Source organism: Vulpes lagopus, chromosome 19 (assembly GCF_018345385.1).
Source record: "Vulpes lagopus strain Blue_001 chromosome 19, ASM1834538v1, whole genome shotgun sequence".
Classification (NCBI taxonomy): Eukaryota; Metazoa; Chordata; class Mammalia; order Carnivora; family Canidae; genus Vulpes; species Vulpes lagopus.
The window spans coordinates 33,420,980-33,441,896 of record NC_054842.1 but is presented as its reverse complement, the minus strand read 5'-3'; the positions used below and the strand labels follow the sequence as shown (position 1 = coordinate 33,441,896).

General features: G+C 39.6%; 1 protein-coding gene and 1 pseudogene across 2 annotated transcripts in view; one reads left to right on the top strand and one right to left on the bottom strand.

The window, feature by feature from the left end:
• Positions 1-20,917, bottom strand: part of PCCB (propionyl-CoA carboxylase subunit beta) — a 103,470-nt gene that overhangs the window by 52,535 nt on the left and 30,018 nt on the right. For both annotated transcript variants that reach the window (XM_041734644.1, XM_041734643.1), the window contains 3 exons: positions 15,540-15,648; positions 11,706-11,826; positions 9,894-9,975 (listed from right to left, as the gene is read on the bottom strand). In XM_041734644.1, the coding sequence (XP_041590578.1) occupies positions 9,894-9,975; positions 11,706-11,826; positions 15,540-15,648 (312 nt within the window). The remainder of the gene's footprint in view (positions 1-9,893; positions 9,976-11,705; positions 11,827-15,539; positions 15,649-20,917) is intronic.
• Positions 2,126-2,593, top strand: LOC121479124 (annotated as a pseudogene).

Here is a 20,917-nt window from a genome sequence, read left to right as displayed (position 1 = left end):
ATCCAGCAAAGCTATTACTCAGAATGGAAGGAGAGATCAAGAGTTTCTCAAGCAAACAAAAACTAAAGGAATTCATGATCACTAAACAAGCCCTGCGAGAAATATTAAAGAGACCCTTTGAATGGAAAAGAGACCATAAGTGAGTATGAGAAAAAAGAAAAGCAATAAAAATGAGTACTTCTGCAAAAATCAGTCAAGGGATTCACAAAATAAAAGGATGTAAAGTATGACACCATATACCTGACTCATGAGGGGCAGAGGCATAAACAATGAGTTCAAACTTAAGCAACCATCAATTTCATATACACTGTTCTATGCAGGTGGTATAAACAAATCTATGGTAAACACAAATCAGAAACCAGTAATAGAAACGCAAAGAATAAAGAAAAAAGAATCCAAGTAAATCACTAAAGAAAGCCAGCAAACTGTGACAGAAAAAAGTAAGAAAGGAACAGAGAAGAACTACAAAAATAACCATAAAACAAGAAACAAAATGACAATAAATACATATCTATTGGGACGCCTGGGTGTCTCAGTGGTCGAGAGTGTGCCTTCAGCCCAGGGCATGATCCTGGAGTCCTGGGATTGAGTCCCACACTTGGCTCCCTTCATGGAGCCTGCTTCTCTCTCTCCCTTGTCTCTCCCTCTCTCTGTATGTCTCTCATGAATAAATAAATAAAATCTTTAAAAAAAAAATCTATCAATAATTACTTTGTTGGGGAACCTGGGTGGCTCAGTGGTTGAGCATCTGCCTTCAGCTCCAGCTCTGATCCCAGGGTCCTGGGATCGAGTCCCACATTGGTCTCCCCGCAGGGAGCCTGCTTCTCTCTGTGTCTCTGCCTTTCTCTGTGTCTCTCATGAATAAATTTCAAAACTAATAATAATAATAATTACTTTGTAAATGGACTTAAACATTTTAATCAAAAGACCAGGATGATAGAATAGACAAAAAAGCAAGATCTATCTATGTGCTGCCCACAAGAGATTCATTTCAGACCTCAAGACACCTGCAGATTCAAAGTAAGGAGACAGAAACACACTTATCATGCAAACAAGTATCAAAAGCAAGCTGAGGTAGCAATACTTAAAATCAAACAAAACAGACTTAAAAAAAAGACTGTAACAAGAGACAAAGAAGCACAGCTCTATAATAATTAAAATGACAATCCAACAAGAGGATTTAACAACTATAAATATTTACACATACAATATGGGAGCACCTAAATACATAAAAGTTACTAACCTAAAGGAAATAATCAAAGTAATACGATAATACCAGGAGATTTTAATATCTTACATCAATGGACAGATCATCCCAACAGAACATCAACAAGTAAACAGTGGCTTTGAATGACACACTAGATCAGATGGATTTAACAGACATATTCAGAACATTCCATCCTAAAACAGAATACACACTCTTCTCAAGTGCACATGGAATATTCTCCAGAATAGACTTCTCCTTATGCCACAAAACAAGTCTTCACAAATTCAAAAAGATGGAAGTCATACCATGCATCTTTTCCAACCACAATGCTACTAAACTAGAAATCAACCACAGAAAAAACCTGGAAAGAACACAAATACACGAAGGTTAAATAATATGCTACTAAACAATAAATGAGTCAACCAAGAAATCAAAGAAGAAAAAAAAATTACATGTAAACAAATAGAAATGAAAACCCAACAGTTCCAAATCTTTGGGATACCACAAAAGCAGTTCCAAGAGGAAAGCTGATAGTAATATCTCAAGAAGGAAGAAAAATAACAAATAAACAACCTAACATTACACATGAAGGAGCTAGAAAAAGGACAAACAAAACTCCAAACCAGCAGAAGGAAAGAAATAACAAAGATTAGAATAGAAATAAATAATATAGGGATCCCTGGGTGGCGCAGCGGTTTGGCGCCTGCCTTTGGCCCAGGGCGTGATCCTGGAGACCCAGGACCGAATCCCACGTCGGGCTCCTGGTGCATGGAGCCTGCTTCTCCCTCTGCCTGTGTCTCTGACTCTCTCTCTCTCTCTCTCTCTGTGTGTGTGTGACTATCATAAATAAATAAAAAATTTTTAAAAAATGATATAGAAACTAAAACAATAGAGCTGATCACTGAGCCTTTCATGAAGATGGAGCCGAAGGCAAAGAAGGAAGCCTCTGCCCCTCCCAAAGCTGAAGCCAAAGCAAAGGCTTTGAAAGCTAAGAAAGTGGTGCTGAAAGGCATACACGGTCACATAAAAAAGAAGATCCATATGTCACCTACATTCCGATAACCCAAGACCCTGTGTCTCCAAAGGCACCTCAAATATCCTTAAAAGAGCGTCCCCAAGAGAAACAAGCTTGATCACTATGCCATCATCAAGTTCCCCCTGACTACTGAGTCAGCCATGAAGAAAATAGAAAACAACACACTTGTGTTCATTGTGGATGTCAAGGCCAATAAGCACCAGATCAAACAGACTGTGAAGAAGCTCTATGACATTGATGTGGCCAGAGTCAACACCTTGATCAGGCCTGATTGAGAGAAGAAAGAATATGTTCGACTGGCTCCTCATTGTGAGGCTTTGGATGTTGCCAACAAAATTGGGATAATCTAAACTGAGTCCAGTGAGCTATAAATCTAAATATAAATTTTTTCACCATAAAAAAAAAAAAGAACCAATCATTGAAATCAGGAGCCAGTTCTTTGAAAAGATCAAAAACTACTAGCAAGGTTCATTTAAAAAGGGGGGGGGGGGGCGGTCGCACCTGCGTGGCTTAGTCAGTTGAGTATCCAACTCTTGGTTTGGGCTAAGGTCATGATCTCAGGGTGGTGGATTGGCCCCATGTAAGGCTCCACATTCAGTGTGGAGTCTGCTTTTGTCTCTCCCTCTGCTCCTCCCCAACTCATGCACATGCACACATTCTCTCTCAAATTAATTGATTAACTTTAAAAATCTTTAAAGACAAAAATGGAGAGGGGTGCCTGGGTCGCTCAGTCAGTTAAGTGTCTTACTCTTGGTTTTGGCTCAGGTCACGATCTCAGGGTTGTGAGATCACACCCCACGCTCAGCCTGGAGTCTGCTGGAGATTCTCTCCCTCTGTCTCCCTTTTTCTTTCTCTCTCTCCCTCAACTGCTTTCCTCACTCTTAAATAAATAAATCTTTACAAAGCAAAAAGAGAGAGAGAGAGAGGGAGGGAGGGAGGGAGGAAAGGAGGACTCAACAAATGAAAGAGGAGAAATAACAACCAACAGCACAGAGGTACAAGTAATTGTAACAATATTATGAAAAATTAGATGCCATCAAACTGGACAACCTAGAAGAAATGAGTAACTTCCTAGAAACCTATAACCTACCAAAAGTGAAGCAGGAAGAAATAGAAAATTTGAATAGACTGTTTACCATCAAAGAAATTGAGTCAGTAATCAAAAAGATCCCAACAAACAAACATTCAGGACAAGAGAGCTTCACAGATGAATTCCAACAAACATTTAAAAAAGAGTTAATACCTATTTTCAAACTATTTCAAAAAACGGAGGAGGAAGGAAAACTCAAATTCATTCTTTGAGACCAGTATCACCCTGATACCAAAACCAGTTAAAGATACCACCGAAAAAGATAACTATAGGTCAATATCCCTTATGAACATCGATGAAAAAGATCCTCAGCAAAACATTAGCAATCCAAATCCAACAATATATTAAACAAAATCTAACTCCACAGTCAAGTGGGATTTATTCTCAAGATTCAAGACTGGTTTAATATTTGTAGAATAATCAGTGTGATACATCACATCAATAAGAGAAAAGATGGGTGGCTCAGTAAGTGAAGTGTCTGCCTTCAGCTCAGGTCATGATCTCAAGGTCCTGGGATCAGGCCCCACATGAGGCTTCCCTGCTCCATGGGGAGTCTGCTTCTACTTCTCCCTCTGCCCCACTCCCCTGCTCAGGCTCTCTCTCTCTCTGTCACAAATAAATTAATAAAATCTTCTTTTTAAAAGGGGGGATAGGGGATCCCTGGATGGCTCAGCAGTTTGGCACCTGCCTTCGGCCCAGGGCATGATCCTGGAGTGCTGGGATGGAGTCCCGCGTCAGGCTCCCTGCATGGAGTCTGCTTCTCCCTCTGCCTGTGTCTCTGCCTCTCTCTCTCTCTCTCTCTCTCTATCTCTGTCTTTCATGAAAAAATAAATAAATAAAATCTTTAAAAAAAAGGAGGGGGATAAAAACTATATGATCATTTCAATAGATGCAGGAAAAAACATGTGACAATGTACAACATGCATTCATGATAAAAACCCTCAACAGAGTAGGTTCAGGGGTGCCTAGGTGGCTCAGTTAATTAAGCATCCAGTAGTGTGAAGCCTGCTTAAGATTCTCTCTCCTTCTCCCTCTGCCCCTCCCCACTCATGCATATGCTCTCTAAAAAAAAACAAAAACAAAAATGAAAAATGGAAAAAAAAAAAGTAGGTTCAGAGGGAACATACCTTAACATAATAAAGGCCTAATATGAAAAACCCACAGTGAACATCATACTCAATGGGAAAACACTGAGAGCTTTTTCCCTAAGGTCAGGAACAAACAGGAATGTCCACTCACCACTTTTATTCAACATAGTTCTGGAGCTGCTAGCCATAGCAATCAAACAACAAGAAATAAAAGGCACACAAACTGGTAAGGAAGAAGTAAATTTTCACTCTTGCAGATGATATGATACTTCATACAGAAAACCCTACAGACTTCACTGAAAAACTACTAGAATTGATAAACAATTTCAACAAAATTGCAGGATTCAAAATCAATGTACAGAAGTCTAATGCATTTCTAATACACTAATAGTGAAACAGCAGAAAGTGAAATTAAGAGAACAATCCCATTTACAACTACACCAAAACCAATAAAATACCTAGGAATAAATTCAACCAAAGAGGTAAAAGACCTGCACTCTGAAAACTATAAACCACTGATGAAAGAAATTCAAGACAATAGAAAGAAATTGAAAGACCTTCCATGCTCATAGACTGGAAGAAGAAATATTGTTAAAATGTCTGTTAAGGAGGCCACATAATTTAATGAGCACTCGGTATTATGTAAAATTGATGAATCACTGAACTCTAGCTCTGAAACTAAAAATATACTGTATGTTAATTAATTGAATTTATATTTTTAAAAAATGTTTTTTAATCTCTATATTACCCAAAGCAATCTACAGATTTAATGCAATTCCTATCAAGATACCAACAGCATTTTTCAGAGCTAGAACAAACAATCCAAAAAAGACCCCAAATATCCAAAGCAATCTTGAAAAACTGAACTGGAAATATCACAATTCCAGACCAAATTATATTACAAAGTTGTCATAATGCCACTGGTAGTATGGTACTGGCATAAAAACAGACACATAGATCAATGGAACGGAATATAAAACCCAGAAATAAACCCACAATATGGTCAATTAATCTTAAATAAATTGACATAAAAATCCTAGAAGAGACCACAGGCAAGGTCTCTGACATTGGCCATAGCAACATTTTTCTAGATAGGTCTCCAGAGGCAAGGAAAACAAAAGAAAAAATAAACTACTGGAACTTCATCAAAATAAAAAGCTTCTGCACAGCAAGGGAAACAAAACTAAAAGGCAACCTACAAAATGGGAAAAGATATTTGCAAATGACATATCTGAGAAAGGTAAGTACGCAAATGATATACTTAGACAACACCCCAAAAACAAATAATCCAATCAAAAATGGGCATAAGTTAGGAACAGATATTTCACCAAGAAGCCAAGAAGATATCCAGAAGCTAACAGACACATGAAAAGATGCCCAACATCAGTCATCATCAGGGAAATGCAAATGAAAACTACAGTGTGATATCACCTCACAACTGTCAGAATGACTGAAATCAACAACACAAGAACAACAAGTTTTGGTGAGGATGTGGAGAAAAAGGAATCCTCCTGCACTATTGATGGGAATGCAAACTGATGAAGCCACTGTGGAGAACAGTCTGCAGTTTCCTCAAAAAGTTAAAAATAGAACTACCCTACAATCCAGCAATCACACTACAGGGTATTTACCAAAAAAATACAAAAACACTAATTCAAAGGAATACATGCACCTATTTATAGCAGCACTATTTACTCATAGCCAAGATATGGAAGCAGCCTAAGTGTCCATCAGTTGATGAATGGAATCTTGTCATTTGCAACAACATGGATGGAGCTAGAGAGTATAATGCTAAGTAAAATAAGAGAAGACAAATACCATATAATTTCACTCATATATGGAATTTAAGAAAGCAAATAAATGAACAAAGGGAAAAGAGAGAGTGAGAGTGAGGGAGGGAGGGAGAGAGAGAGAAGCCAAGAAACAGCCTATTAACTGTAGAGAACAAACTGAAGATTACTAGAGGAGAGGTGGGTGGGGGATGGGTGAAATAGGTGATGGGAATTAAGAAAGGCACTTGTGATAAGAACTGGTTAACATATGAAAGTACTGAATGACTATATTGTACACCTGAAATTAAATATAACACTGTGGGATGCCTGGGTAGCTCAGTAGTTAAGCATCTGCCTTCGACTCAGGGCATGGTCCTGGGGTCCTGAGATCGAACCCCACATTGAGCTCCCTATATGGAGCCTGCTTCTCCCTCTGCCTATGTCTCTGCCTTTCTCATGAATAAATAAAATATTCTTTAAAAAAATAACAATGTATGTTAACTATACTGGAATTAAAATTTTAAACTTAATTTAAAAAACTATTTTCAGGGCAGCCCCGGTGGCTCAGTGGTTTAGCGCCGCCTTCAGCCCAGGGCCAGATTCTGGGGACCCGGGATTGAGTCCCACGTCGAGCTCCCTGCATGGAGCCTGCTTCTCCCTCTGCCTGTGTCTCTGCCCCTCTCTCTCTCTCTCTCTCTCTCTCTCTCTCTCTCTCTCTGTGTCTCTCATGAATAAATAAAATCCTTAAAAAAAAAACTATTTTCACATAGATAGTATACACACTATTACACTTCAAAACTCCCCAAAAATTAACAGTAAAAAACAATTACAAATAGTGAGCAGTTAATAGGCAACAGGATAGAAAACAGCAGAATCAATATATACCTTAAAAAAATAATTAGAAGATAGAAAAGACTCCATTTACAATAAAAAGATTAGATACTTAGGAATAAACTTAACCAAAAAATATGAACAACCTATACAAGGTAATCTTTAGAAGAATTCTTAAGGGGGGAAAAGTACACTTTAACAAGCAAAAATGCAACCTATATTTTTAGATTGTTTCAGATACATAAGGATGTCAATTCTCCAAAGTTAGGTTTTAACATGATTTTAACAGGATCTCAATAAAAGCAACAGGATTCCCTATATCCACTGCCACTGCCCCCAAAACAAGACAAACTCTAGAGTTCATGTGGAAAAGCAAACAAGCAAGACTAGGCAAGAAAACTCTGAATAGTCATCAATAGGAACTATTCCTGCCAGATGTAAAAGCATCCCATAAACTGTCAATAATGAAGGCACCATGATTGTGGCTGAATGTCGAAGAGACTGTGAAGCAACTGGAACCCTGAGATGCTGCTGGTGAGGGTGCCAATTGGCATAATCCCTTGGAAGCCACTTTGGCAACATCCACTAAAGACAAGCACATCCTACAACGTGGTACTTTCACTGTAGAGCTCCAACAGAAATGTGTAATTTACTTAATAAATCACGTTAACAAAGTGTTCAAAAAAAAAAAAAAAAAAAAACAAAGTGTTCATATCAGAATTATCGCTAACAGTCCCAAACTAAAAATGACCCAAATGCCCACCAATTGTAGGTCAACTGTGGTCTGTTCATACAAGAGACTAAAGAGAGACCAATGAGAACAATATGAACAAATCTCACAAACACAATGTTAAGTCAAAGAAGCCAGACACAGGAAGCCATAGAATTCTGTTTATACAATGGAGAAAAACAAAAAAATCCTAATCTACACTGTCAAAAGTCAGTATGGTAGTTTCTCTAGAGGTTTGCATAGAAAGAGTGACTGGCATGAGATCACCAGGGAGACAGGCTTCTGTTTCTCTATGTGATGCATTTCATTTGATCTGTTCTACATACGTTTTTCTGTTACTTAAGGAAGTATTTTTTCATAATGGTTACCTCTAACTATATCTATTTAAAGACTTAATCCCCTGGATTTAGCAACTAGAGAAGTCATTAGCAGGTGTATCATTCAAGAAAGAGAAAATCAGAGGCCACATTCCAGTGAGGAGGAAAGAGACAAGAGGGCTTTAAGTGGAAAGTGAGAAAATTTGGACAGCAGTTAAACAGAGAAATGGGTTAAGAAGGGTTTTTTTCTTTTTTAGCAGACAAAAAAAAATTTATATATATATATAAGAAAGAAGAAATTAAGAGATTTACAAAAACCGGTCAAGAAAGCAAGACACCAGGTGGGGAAGGATGGAGTCAGAAGCCCAGGTAGAGGCACCCTATTCTTCAAGTCTGAGGAGACATGGAGGGACAGTGAGATGGAGAAATCCTCACCTACAGGGAGTAAGGAACCTGATGCTTTCAATTTTCTCCATGAAGGAGAAAATACCCAAGTCATCAGACCAGAGTGGGAGCAGAGAAGGGAAGGGTCAGATCTAGCCTTAGGAAGTGAAGAAGATAAGAACAGGTGCTGAGGGGAGGCCAGACAGGCACCCTGAGTGCCCAGGCCAGCTACTGTAGGGCTCTGGGCTTTCCTCTAGCAGCCGCAGATGAAGCAGATGAGGCTCTACAGAGCAAAAGAATCAGGGGAGCTAACGACAGAGACCCTATTTTACCTTCTTTGCACCTAAAACTACCCATGCCATGTACACGTTTGCTCTCCATCTCTCTCACCCAAATATAAAGGTCCCTGAGGCAGGGATTTTGTCCATCACAGTATCCTATAGTTCCAGTACTGAGAACAGTGCCTGGCCATTGGTACCTGGCAGAAAGGCAGATTCTAAGCTGAGCCAAGAAGGTAGAGGCCAGGAGGGCTGAGGGCTCCACAGGAATGGGAAGATTGAAGGCTGGAGAGTCAGGGAGCAGAGGCAGTGGGAGACAGGCACAAGTATGAGGGTACAGAGAGTCCCTCAAGCTGAGGTCAGAGAAAGGCAAACTGGTATCAAGATCTATTCTTCACAGCTCAAATGGTATTCAACAGGCTACAGAATCCAGCAATGAGGAGAAGCGGAGTCTAGCCATGGCTGCTGGTTCATGCTGGCTCCCCAGAATAGGGGAGAAGGGTACAGGCCACTGGGAGAACCAGGACTCTGGGAAAGGTTGTGCCCACAGAGCCACCTGTGTTCCATCAAGCAAGGACTGCAGAGAGCACAGTGTACACATGAGAGTACGTGGGAGACATAGTCATGCCTCCAACTTGCCCCAACACTGACTTTTTCACTTAATGATCCAGGAATCTGCTACACAGAGAAAAAAGGTAAAAATGACTCTTGTCCTCTCCAGACCTACACATACCCCTACTATCTTGTCATAGGATAACTTGTATACTCTCATTTCTCTAGAAAAACAAATGCTCACTGAGCATAAGGTCCAAACAAAGGTTCCTAACCAAAAGTCTCCCTGACCTAAACTCCAGACTTCGGGGACATAGACCCTTCTCTATGCACCTCACAGTCCTGTCTAAAGACCCCTGAAATCTCCTTGTTCAACTGGCTTGCCACCCTCCCCCCACCCAAGTCCAGGAGAGCCAGTAGCACGGCTACCACCACCAGCTCTTCCTAGAACTCACTACTGAGTGGCCCCTGTCCTGTGCCCGCCATGCTCTGCTTGTGATGCCCAACCTTAAAGCCTGTGGGCTTGGCAATTCCTCCCTACGCCAAAGCACAAGGACCTTCGTCATGGCTGAGCTAGCACAGACAAGGCCAGCAGATGTGGCACTTACAGAATGAATGATGTCCACCATGTTGTAGGCTTTGGTCGATTCCAAGGGGACAATTGTGTCAAGCTCAGGAACCATACGGTCACTTTGAAAAGAAAAAAAAAGCAAATACAATCAACATGGGAAGAGCCAGTGGCTGGGGGATGGGAGAGACATCAAGAGGATTAGGCGGATTCTGTCCCTATTGGGCTTGCAAAGTATCCTGAAAAATGCATTCCTTTCTCACCACCATGTCAAACTGAACTTGAGTTTGATATTAACCCAAAAGATCTTTGTTTTGATTTACTGGGGAAAAATGAGCTTATTCTCCTGAATGTGGTTCTATCATTTATCCTCTCTGAACACCTCCTATGGTGTGGGGCGCTATAGGACTGCAGTGAAGACAATACTGTTCTAGCAAGTCCTGCTCTCACTTCCTGAGACATTAAAAATAAAAGAACAATGACCTGGAAATGCAAAGTCAGAATTCTGGTACTGAACACTGTGGGTTCACATTCCTTTTGGAAAATAAACCTGCTAGAGCTCCTTTACCAAAAAAGTAAACTCCAGGCCCTCTGGTGGGGAGAATCACTGAGGACTAACCAGTGCTAGGCTCATGGCTCTCTGCTTCCTCATGCATCTACGTGGCTGAGGAAGGAGCCCGCCACGACCCACTGCCATACCACAGGAGGACTTGGCAGCAACATGCTGTTCTCCCACATGCTCTCACCTCCTCCTGGCCCAGACAGGCAGGCAAGTGTTATTCAGGCCCTGAGGTATATACCTGAGCTGAGGTTTGGCCTTGGTATAGCCACATGCCCCATTAAGCTCAACTTCCCAGAGAACTCTACACTAGGGTATTGAATATAGCCCTACTGGATAAAGTCCTCCCCCTTACTTTTCATTTGCAACCTATATACAAGCTACTCTGGGATCACATGGAGAGGAGATATGGCTGGGCCTAAGCAGGCTATTCAGTCATTCCTAGGCCCCTGGGCTCTAATACCTTCAAATGGTGTCCTAAACTTTTCAAGAACCCCAAATAGTATAGATTCTCAGAAAAAGAGGCTGTGTCCATCACTATGGGCCTGTGAACACCCTCCCTTTCATGACTATACATAATACATCAGGACTTAGGTCCTCTAAGGAGTGGGGCTGAGGCAGGTGGGAGCCCAGGTCCATCCCATGGAGCAATGTCTACTAATGGCTTCTTACTGTGAGATATAATTCTAAATCCCTTCTGCAAAACAAAGGCCAGGCCAAGTGAGTTTGAAGTAGCTTGAGTCTAAAGTTTGAATCTCAGAGTGGAAACAAAATGGAGAAGAAAGCACCCAGAGATCTAAAGCAGTAGTTCCCCAGCTGAACCTCTGGCTTACTAAGTGGTGCCCCCACATCAGGCAGTAGCCCCAATAGCACGAAGGAGAGAATCTTCACTAGGAGGCCAGCAATTCACCCTTCCCCTATGCTGCCACAAGCAGATGTGTACAAGCATGTTTCCTAAAGGGTGCATTATCTGTACCATTTCACGTCAAAACAAAATACATTTTCATTTCCAATTCTGGACAAATCAGGACTGACAGAAGTCAATTGTGGGGGAGGAGGCTTTTTACTCCCAAGCTATGTATCAGATATTACAGAAAAAAAAGTGGATACAAATAAAATTTTTCTTTGTTCCTGTACTCAAACATGCCACCACCGTGCCGACACCTGGGAGCCTCACTGGCTCCACTCCACAGTCTACTCCAAGCTGCCCAATAAGGCAGACCATGGAGGTCCTGTCAGGGCAGAGAAGCCAGAAAAGGGCAATGAGAGTCAGTGCGCTTGCCTGCAACTCACCTGGGATCATGACATTCACAGATGGGAGCTGGGTCCTGATTGCTGAGCGGCAGGTAGTTGAAGAACTCCCGGAGATTACACAAGGCATCAACATCATTTTCAAAAGCTCTGTGGGCAACACCTGAGAAAATAGAGAAGCTATGATGGCCTGGCCACCTGTCAGGCCAAAGGTGCTGCTTCATATGCACCTGCCCCTCCGAAGGCGTGTCTGCAGACTACTCATAGCTCTGTGAGGATGAGATAGCACACACCACACCCCCTTGTCTGTGCACCCTGGTCCCTCTGCTCTATACCCACACATCTCTGCAAGGTCATGCCTTTCTTTATTCCCCACAGCCCTCATGTGCCATCGCCATCCTGTACAGGCATTTTCTTCACTCTCTTCTCCACAATACCTATTGTCCATTTCCCTGCTGTCTGCATGACATCTCCCCTAGAATATCAGTTCTAGCAGAGTAGAACCCAGCCCATCTTAACCACTATAGTCCCACATCAAGAATCACGCCTAGTTATAGATCGCTTAGCTTTCAAAAATGCTGAAAATTAAAAAAAAAAAAAAGAATAATGGACCCAGTCATGATCCTCAGGAATGGTGGAGGGGAAGGAGCAGAACCACGTGGGCCTGGTGAGAAAGAGAGCCATCATTCCTCAAGAATACTCTGAAATCAAAGAACAGCCAAACAACACCACAGACATGATGAAGTAGGGCCAGAAACTCTCTCCCAGACTCCCTGCTTCCACTATTTCTCCTACCACCTCTTCTCCACACAGCAGCCAAACTGAACTTTTTAAGCCAGATTATGTCATGTCTCCAGCCACCCTCCTTGCTGTTCACTGAACATGCCAGCCATTCTCCCTGCCTCCTTTGCACTGGCTACTCTCTCTGCCTGCAATGTTCTCCCCTAGACAGTCATGCAGTTAATTCCTTCAGATCTGCTCAACTGCTACCCTCAGAGCGAGGCCTATTCTTACCACCCCACTTCAAACTATAAAAATCCCAGGCCCCTTTACCCTGTTGTATTTTTTCCATAGCACAGATTACCTTCTTACATACTATACAATGGTCTTTATTTATCAAGTTGTGTATGATCTATCTCTTGTGCTAGAATATAAGACCCACAGAGGTAGGATCTTTTTTCTTTCACAAAGGTATTCCTAGCACATAGGACAATGCTTGACACACAGGCATGCAATGAACATCTACTGAATAAATGTTTCAGCTCAACACAGAATTCTTTTGTTCAAGAAATACTTATAGAGACACCTGAGTGGCTCAGTGGTTGAGCATCTGCCCTTGGCTCAGGGAATGATCCTAGGGTCTTGGGATCCAGTCCTACGTCAGGCTCCCTGGAGGGAGCCTGCTTCTCCCTCTGCCTATGTCTCTATCTCTCTGTGTCTCTCAGGAATAAATAAAATCTTTAAAAAAAAAAACCTTATAAATTGGCGTAGCCACTTTGAAGGACAGTGTGGCAGTTCCTCAAAAATTGAGAGTTAGCATTTGACCCAGAAATTCCACTCCTAGGTATATACAGAGGCAACAAAAACATGAAACACAAAACCTGTACATGAATGTTTACAGCAGCATATTAATGGCAGCCAAAAAGTTGCAACAATTCAAATGTCCAACTGATCAATGAATAAAATGTGGTACAATCATACACTGAAATATTTTCCTTGCTGCAACATGGATTAACCTTAAAAATGGTATGCTAAGTACAAGAAACTACTCACGAAAGACCATATATCGCAGGACTCCATTTATTTCCATTTCACATATATTTTGAATAGACAAATCCACAGAAACAGAAGGAAGATCACTGACTGGCTAGAGGTGGACTATTTGGGGGAAATGGTGCTAATGGATGCAGGGCTTCTTGGGAGTGATGAAAAGGTTCTAAAATTGTGGTGGTAACTGAAAAACACTGAATACGTAGAATCATTGAATTATATACTCTGAGTATATCACATGTATAACTTGTAAATTATATATCAATAAAGCTGTTTTAAGAACAAGGAAAAATATGTATAGAGCATCATTTAGGTCTTGCTCTGGAGAGCTAAATACATCAGATGTCACAAATATTCAATATTATTTTAGATTCCAGTAAAAAGAAAAACTGCTGTTAATTAAACCATGAGATAAGAGTGTGAGGACCAACTGTGGTGGAGTCAGCAATGAGAAGAGTTCTCATTCTAGCTGTATGCTAGAGACGGAGCTGAGAGCAAGGAATGAGTCAAAGCTGATGCCAACCCAAGGTAGAAAATGAACAACTTTTATGGGTTGGGTGGGGTCAAGACCCCTGATTTTAAAAAACAAAAAAACTGGGGCACCTGGGTGGCTCTGTCAGTTAGTTAAGCATCCACCTCTTGATTTTGGCTCAGGTCATGACCTCAGGGTCACGAGATGGAGTGCTGAGTCAGGCTCCACATTGGGTGTGCAGCCTGCTTTAGACTCCCTCTCTTCCTCTCCCTCTATCTCTAAAAAAGACAAAAACAAAAAGATATTGGATCAATTGGAAGATTTCACACATATAATGGAGGTGTGACTAAGAAAAAAATGCTGAGAACTAAGTGATGACTCAATGTCTTAATCACAGTACACTGAAGTATATAAAATCAGTGTATAAATCAATTGAAATCTTTCAATTTCAGAGAGGCAATTTCTCTTGCCTTCAGTTACACTGTTTATTCTATCACAGGCAATCCTTTCACAATCTGGTGTCTCTTTCCAAAAATATATGGAATTCTCATCATTCCTCTAATAACAAAGGTCTTCATTAATGTCAATTCATGCCCTATTCCCATTTCTGTGCCTCTCTATATAAACAATAACCTTGGGATGCTTGGGTGGCTCAGTGGTTGTGCATCTCTTTGGCTCAGGGTGTGATCCCAAGGTCCTGGAATTGAGTCCCACATCAGGCTCCCCACAGGGAGCCTGCTTCTCCCTCTGCCTCTGTCTCTGCCCCTCTCTCTTTGTATCTCTCATGAATAAGTAAAAAAAAATCTTTAAAAAAAAAAAAAAGCAATAATCTTTGTTTCAGTCCAAAGTACAGAATAATCTTTATACATTCTGAACTTTGCATGTGTGGCACATAACCTCAAAGAAGAGCTGTAACCAAGTTTGTGAAAATGTGGGCCATGACCATCATATTATGACTGTACCTGGCCAATGGCAATTGCTAATACTGCCATCTAAGACATACCTCAACTTTGGATTAAAAGAAACTCACAGGGACACCTGGGTGACTCAGTATGTTAAGTGTCTGCCTTTGGCTCAGGTCATGATCCTGAGGGTCCTGAGATTAAGCCCATCTTAAAAAATCTTTAAAAAAAAGTCACAGTATAGCATATTTTTAAAGGTTCAAAAGAGTGTGTGTGTGTGTATATATAACTCATACCTCTTGTAACTATCATTTCAGTTGGTTTTAAAAATTTAAAGAACATTGAGACTTTAGTAGTAGCTTATTTTTGTTTTAACAAATTTGAGCTACTAAATCTATCTTATTACATTTGTAGTAAATATTCCATACTATTGTCCTCTCAAATTCAGCCAATTAAGTGATATTAATAAAAGATTGCCATTCTCTTTGGCAGTGTCCATGTCTCAGAGTTTAAAAATAGTAAGGTGAGGGCAGCCTGGGAGGCTCAGCAATTTAGCACTGCCTTCGGCCCAGGGCGTGATCCTGGAAACCTGGGAACGAGTCCTGCATTGGGCTCCCTGCATTGGAGCCTGCTTCTCCCTCTGCCTGTGTCTCTGCCTCTCTGTCTCTCATGAATAAATAAAAATTTTTAAAAAATAATAAAAATAGTAAGGTGAGCCTGAAGGACTCTAACCTGACATGGTGGTATGCGTTCTGGCACCACCAAGCTCCTCCTGAGTAACATCCTCATTGGTGACAGACTTCACGACATCTGGGCCAGTGATGAACAGGTAAGAAGTATCCTGAAATCAGAATTCCAGATGGATCAATCTCAGAGCATCTTAGAGTTGACACAGCCAAGACAAATGCAGAGAAGTTAGTGATGTGGTAACAGAAGCAGGTTAGGATGCTGCTCAAAGATACCTATCCAAACTAAAGACCCAAGGTTTCCCTGACTCACTACTAAGAAAATCCTCCTTGCATGGTTCTACCTCAGCAAAATTATGTGCAGTGTGCCTAATGTTTCAGGGTCATCCGTCTGTAAACACCTTAATTATGGTGGCCCATATTCAGAGCTTGCTGTACGCCAAGCATTTTTCTAAAGTACTTCATGGGATTATGTCAGTAAGCCTCAGTACTATTATCACTCCCATTTATAAACAGGGAAAGTGAGTCACTGACACAGTAAATATAGTTTACCTAAAATTAACCAGCCACCTTAAATTAAGCCATTTGGAGACCATAACAATCAATGCTTCAGGGTTTTAAGAGTGTGACGGACTTTTAATTTTTAGTTTTTATTTTTTTAAGTTTGTAATTTAAAGATAAAGGCGTATCATAAAAAATTTTAAAACAATAGGAGAGACAGTAGAACATAAGTCTATATACAAGCCCTTATTTCTAGGCCTCTAATTTCCCTCCCCAAAGGCAACCACTGTCAATTTCTCTCCTTGCAAGAGATCCATACATATGTGAGCATTAACACATACATCTGTCCTCTTATTTTCTTTCTAGTGCAGTGTCCTACATGCATTGCTCTGAAACTTCTTGAAGACCGTTCTGTATAATATAAGTAGGTCATATATAATCATTTAACTGTCACATACTGATAGGCATTAAGATTATTTTCAATATTTTGCTAAACAAGCAATTCTGCAGCCAATATCTTACTATAGTCATCTCTGGCAGCTCACTGTTCATTTTCTTTGCCCATTTTTCTATTGGATATTTATTTTTGTGTGAAGAAATTAGTCCTTAGACTAATATATGTGTTTTAGCAGTCAATTTTATGGGTCCTTGGCTTGAAATCCTGCTAGAAAGGTCTAGCTAGAAAGGTCTTTCTTCCAAATCCACAGACTCATAAATGTTCACAATAGCATTATCCATAATATTCAAAAACTGGAAAACAATCCAATGTCCATCAACAAGTGAATCTCAGAATAATTATCCCAAGGTAAAGGAGCCAGCATCCACCCATTCCACACCCAATGGAAAAGGAAAAAAAAAAAAAGTACACACTTTTTGTATGTGTTTTATATAGTGTCATTTTGAATGATTCTGTCTATATAACACTCTAGAAAATGTAAATTAGTTTATTGCGATAGAAAGCAGATGAATGGTTACCTAGAGACAGGGCTGAGAGGGAAGGATGGATTACAAAGATATATGAGGAAACTTTTGGGGGTGGTGGCTATGTTCATTATCTTGACTGTGGTCATGGCTTCATGACAAATGGGTCATGACACATTTGTATGTATGTGTCAAAACTCAAACTGCACAACTTAAATATGTGCAGTTCATCATAGAATTCTAACTCAAAGTTGTAAAAAATGTGGAAATGCAAAGAGCCAAGAATATCTCATACCACTTGAAGAAGAATAAAGAGGGACAACTTGCTATACCAGCCATCAGCATTCATCATACAGCCACTGTAATGAAGACGGTGTGGCGCTGGTGCAAGGATAAGTGAACAGACCAAAAGAACTCAGTAAAACATTCTTGATATATAGATACTTGATTCATGATATAGGTGGCATTACAGAGTAGGAAAGAATTTTTTTTTTTTCCCACTAAAAGGCTCTAGGTCAACTAGGTAACTTTCTTAAAAAAAAAAAAAGAAAAGAAAAGAAAAGAAAAGAATAGAAACTAGCCTCTATTTCATACTATGTATAAACTTCAATTCCAACAAGATTTAAACGTAAGTGTAGAAAGGTAAAATTAAAATAATAAAACTTTTATAAAATAGAAATGATCTTCATGACTTTGGGGGGTTGAAAAAAGTTTAACTAAGACACACTACCCATAAAGTATACATTTCACTTTGGTTCTCCCATCAAAAGGGCACAGAAGCCAGCTTAAAAGACTCCTCACTGGCTAAGTGAGGGCAATTTGAGCATGAAAACAAATAATGCTAGTAATAGACTAGAAACACCTGAGTAAAAGAGGAAATCCAAGAATCCACATTAATAATAAATCTGTGAAATAAATAAATACCCAAGAAAGCAGGGCTTTTCCTTAGGGTAGGATGCCAACTGATACGAAGCAAATGGTAGAGCTGGTAAATAATTTTGCAAAAATTGGTTTGGACAATTGTTCTCAATAGATGCTAAATCAAGGAGAAAAGGTTTAATGTCAAGCAGCATCCTTACATAGTCTCTATCTCCCAACAAGTATTAATCAGTTACAAAAAGAAAAACACTAATTACACAGCAGAGAAACCAGACAACACCTTGAACAGTGATCAAATATTGCCGGTGAGGGGCAGATGGACAACACTTGTCTCTAGATGTGATCACCTGAGCAGGCTGCATCACTGTTATACCTAATCTGAATCTAGGGATCCCTGGGTGGCTCAGCGGTTGAGCGCCTGCCTTCGGCTCAGGGCGTGATCTGGGAGTCCTTGGGTCGAGTCCCATATCGGGCTACCTGCGTGGAGCCTGCTTCTCCCTCTGCCTGTATCTCTGCCTCTGTCTCTCATGAATAAATAAATAAAATCTTTTTAAAAAATAATCTGAATCTAATCATTAGGAAACATGAGATAAACACAACTGAGGAACAATCTAATAATTTGTTTTGTAGTCTACAAAAACATCACTATCATGACAAAGTCTGAAGAACTGTTGCAATTAAAGGACATTAACAGGATATGACAACTAAATGCAATATGTGATCCCCAAATGGATCCTTTAATGGAAGAAAAAAATGCTATAAAGGACACTATTGGGACAACTGACCAAATCAAAATCTGAATGGTAGAAGAGACTAAAGTATTATATAGGATACATTATATATTGGGCACACATAAAACAAGTCTTAAATTGAAAAAGATGACAAAACAATTTGTATGATTTCAATCACAATAGGATGAAACTAGAAAAAGAATGAGAAAATTCAAATATGTGGAAATTAAACATCACACTCTTTAAAAACCATTATGCCAAAGCCTAAAATCAAATGAAATTGGAAAATAACTTAAGACAAGTGAAAGTGAAGATACAACATACAAAAACTTAGATAGAATAAAAGCAGTGCTAGGAGGGGAAGTTATAGCTGTAAACATGCAACATGCAAGAAAGATCCCAAATATCTCCTCAAGCAAAAGAAACAAAAGCAAAAATAAACTACTGGGACTACAACAAAATAAAAAAAGCTTTTGCAAAGCAAAGGAAATGATCAAAACAAAAAGGCAACGTATGAATGGGAGAAAATATTTACATTTGATATATCTGATACGGGGTTAATATCCAATACCAATACAAACTGACATCAAAACAAATAATCCCATTGAAAATGGGTAGAAGATATGAACAGATATTCCTCCAAAGACACATCCAGATGGCCAAAAGATACATAAAAGATGTTCAACGTCATCAGGAAAAAGCAAATCAAAACCACAATAACATAACACCTCACACATGTCAGAATGGCTAAAATCAAAAACACAGGTAATAACAAGTGTTGGCAAGAATATGGAAAAAAAAGGAACCTTCATGTACTGTTCGTGGGAATGCAAACTGGTGCAGCCACTATGGAAAACAGTACAAAGGTTCCTCAAAAAATTAAAAGTAGAATTACCATGTGATCTAGTAATTCCACTACCAGGTATTTACCCAAAGAAAACAAAAACACTAATTCAAAAAGATATATGTGGCCCTACGTTTACTGCAGCATTATTCACAACAGCCAAGATGTGGAAGCAACCCAAGTGTCTACCGACAGATGAGTGGATAAAGAAGGTGTGGTGTGTGTGTGTATGCACAATAGCATATTATTCAGCCATTAAAAAAAATGAAATTTTGTCATTTGTGACAACATGATAGGACCTAGAGGGTACCATGCTAAGTGAAATAAGTCAGACAAATACCATAGAATTTCACTTATATGTGGAATCTAAAAAAACAAAGCAAATGAACAAAATCAAATAAGGCAGACAGAGACCCTAAATACAGAGAACAAACTGGTGGTTTCTAGAGGGTTAGAAGTAGGAGAATGGGCAAAACAGGTCACAGGGAGTGAGAAGTACAGGCTTCTGATTATAGAAATGAATAAGTCACAGGGACAAAAGGTACGACATGGGAAATATAGTCTATGGTACTGTATTAGTATCTTATGGTAAGATGGAAGCTGTACTTCTGGTGAGCGCAGAATAAGGTATAGAGTTGTCCAATCACTGTCCTACACATGAAACTAATATAATATTGTGTGTCAACGATACAGAAGTCAACTACTTCAATTTTTTTAAAAAAATGAACTTAAATAGCATTTCTCCAAAGAAGATACAAATGGCCAATAAGAGTATAAAAAGACACTCAACATCCCTAGTTATTTGGGAAATATAAATGAAAACCAAGATGAACTACTACTTCACATCCATTAGGATGGCTATTCTCAAAAAACACAAAATAATAAGTGTTGATCATGATATAGAGAAACCAGAACCCTTGTGCATTGCTGGGAGAAATGTAAGATGGAGCAGCCACTGTGGAAAATAGCATAGGAAAACAGTATGATGCTTCCTAAAAATATTAAAGAGAAGTAACATTTGACCCAGTAATTCCACTCCTAGGTGTATGCCCTAACAAACTAAAACAGAGATTCAAATGATACTTGTGCACTATATTTGTTGTAGTATTATTTGCAATAGCCAAAGATGAAAACAACTCAAGTGTTCACTGACAGATGAATAGATATGTAATGTGGTATATACATACAAGGGACATTAATCAGCATTAAAAAGGAAGGCAATCCTGACACCTATTACAACATGGGTGAACTCTGAAAACAATATGCTAACTGAAATAAGCCAGTCACAAATGGACAAATAGTCTATGATTCCACAAATTCATAGAGACAGAACAGTGCTAGGAGTAGTGGGGAATGGTAAGCTAGTGTTTAATAAGTACATAGTGTCAGCTGGGATACATGAAAAAGTTCTGGAGATAGATGGTGGTGATGGTTGCACAAAAATGTAAAGGTACCTAACGCCACAGAACTACAACTGCAATTTACCATTTCAAACTTTTTTTGTACATTTTACTACCACTTTTTTTAAAGTACTACATCATTGCTAAA